The following is a 444-nucleotide window of genomic DNA, read 5'->3' as shown; positions in this document are numbered from 1 at the left end:
GTGGCTGCAGTAGCTGCTACTGCTTCTGCTGTGGCTGCAGTAGCTGCTGCTGCTGCTGCAGTCTCTGCTCGCAGCCTCTACGGCTGCAGTTGAAAGATGCGTGGCCGCGTAGGGCTTCCGAGCAGCAGCAGCAGCAGCAGCGAGAGCAGCAGCAGCAGCAGGTGCAGCAGCGTGCGCAGCTGCTGCCGCTGCTGCTGCTGCTCTCTGCAGCATCTCTAGCCGCAACTGCTGCCTAGACTGTAAGACTCGGGAGCAGCAAATCGAAGCAAATAAAAAAGGTTAAATGAGGATTTGTTTAATGCAATTGAATTAAAACAGTTAAATCTAATTAAAATCAATTAATAGAATAAACTTCGCAGTAAACATCATAAAAACTAGAAAGACAAACGAGGCAGGCAACAGCAGTACCCTGGGGGCCCCCACAGGGGGCCCCCAGGGTACTGC

General features: G+C 52.5%; 1 protein-coding gene across 1 annotated transcript in view; it reads right to left on the bottom strand.

Annotated features, from left to right (window-relative positions):
* The window catches only part of ETH_00043190 (uncharacterized protein), a gene marked incomplete at both ends in the record, with an annotated part of 2579 nt that extends 2366 nt beyond the window's left edge, over positions 1–213 (bottom strand). The window contains one exon of the mRNA XM_013376513.1: positions 4–213. Within this exon, the coding sequence (XP_013231967.1) occupies positions 4–213 (210 nt within the window). The remainder of the gene's footprint in view (positions 1–3) is intronic.
* Between the last annotated feature and the right edge of the window lie 231 nt (positions 214–444).

This window comes from Eimeria tenella, genomic scaffold, assembly GCF_000499545.2.
Source record: "Eimeria tenella Houghton genomic scaffold, Eth_scaff3588, whole genome shotgun sequence".
In the NCBI taxonomy this organism is placed as follows: domain Eukaryota; phylum Apicomplexa; class Conoidasida; order Eucoccidiorida; family Eimeriidae; genus Eimeria; species Eimeria tenella.
This window is presented reverse-complemented; position numbering and strand designations above follow the sequence as displayed.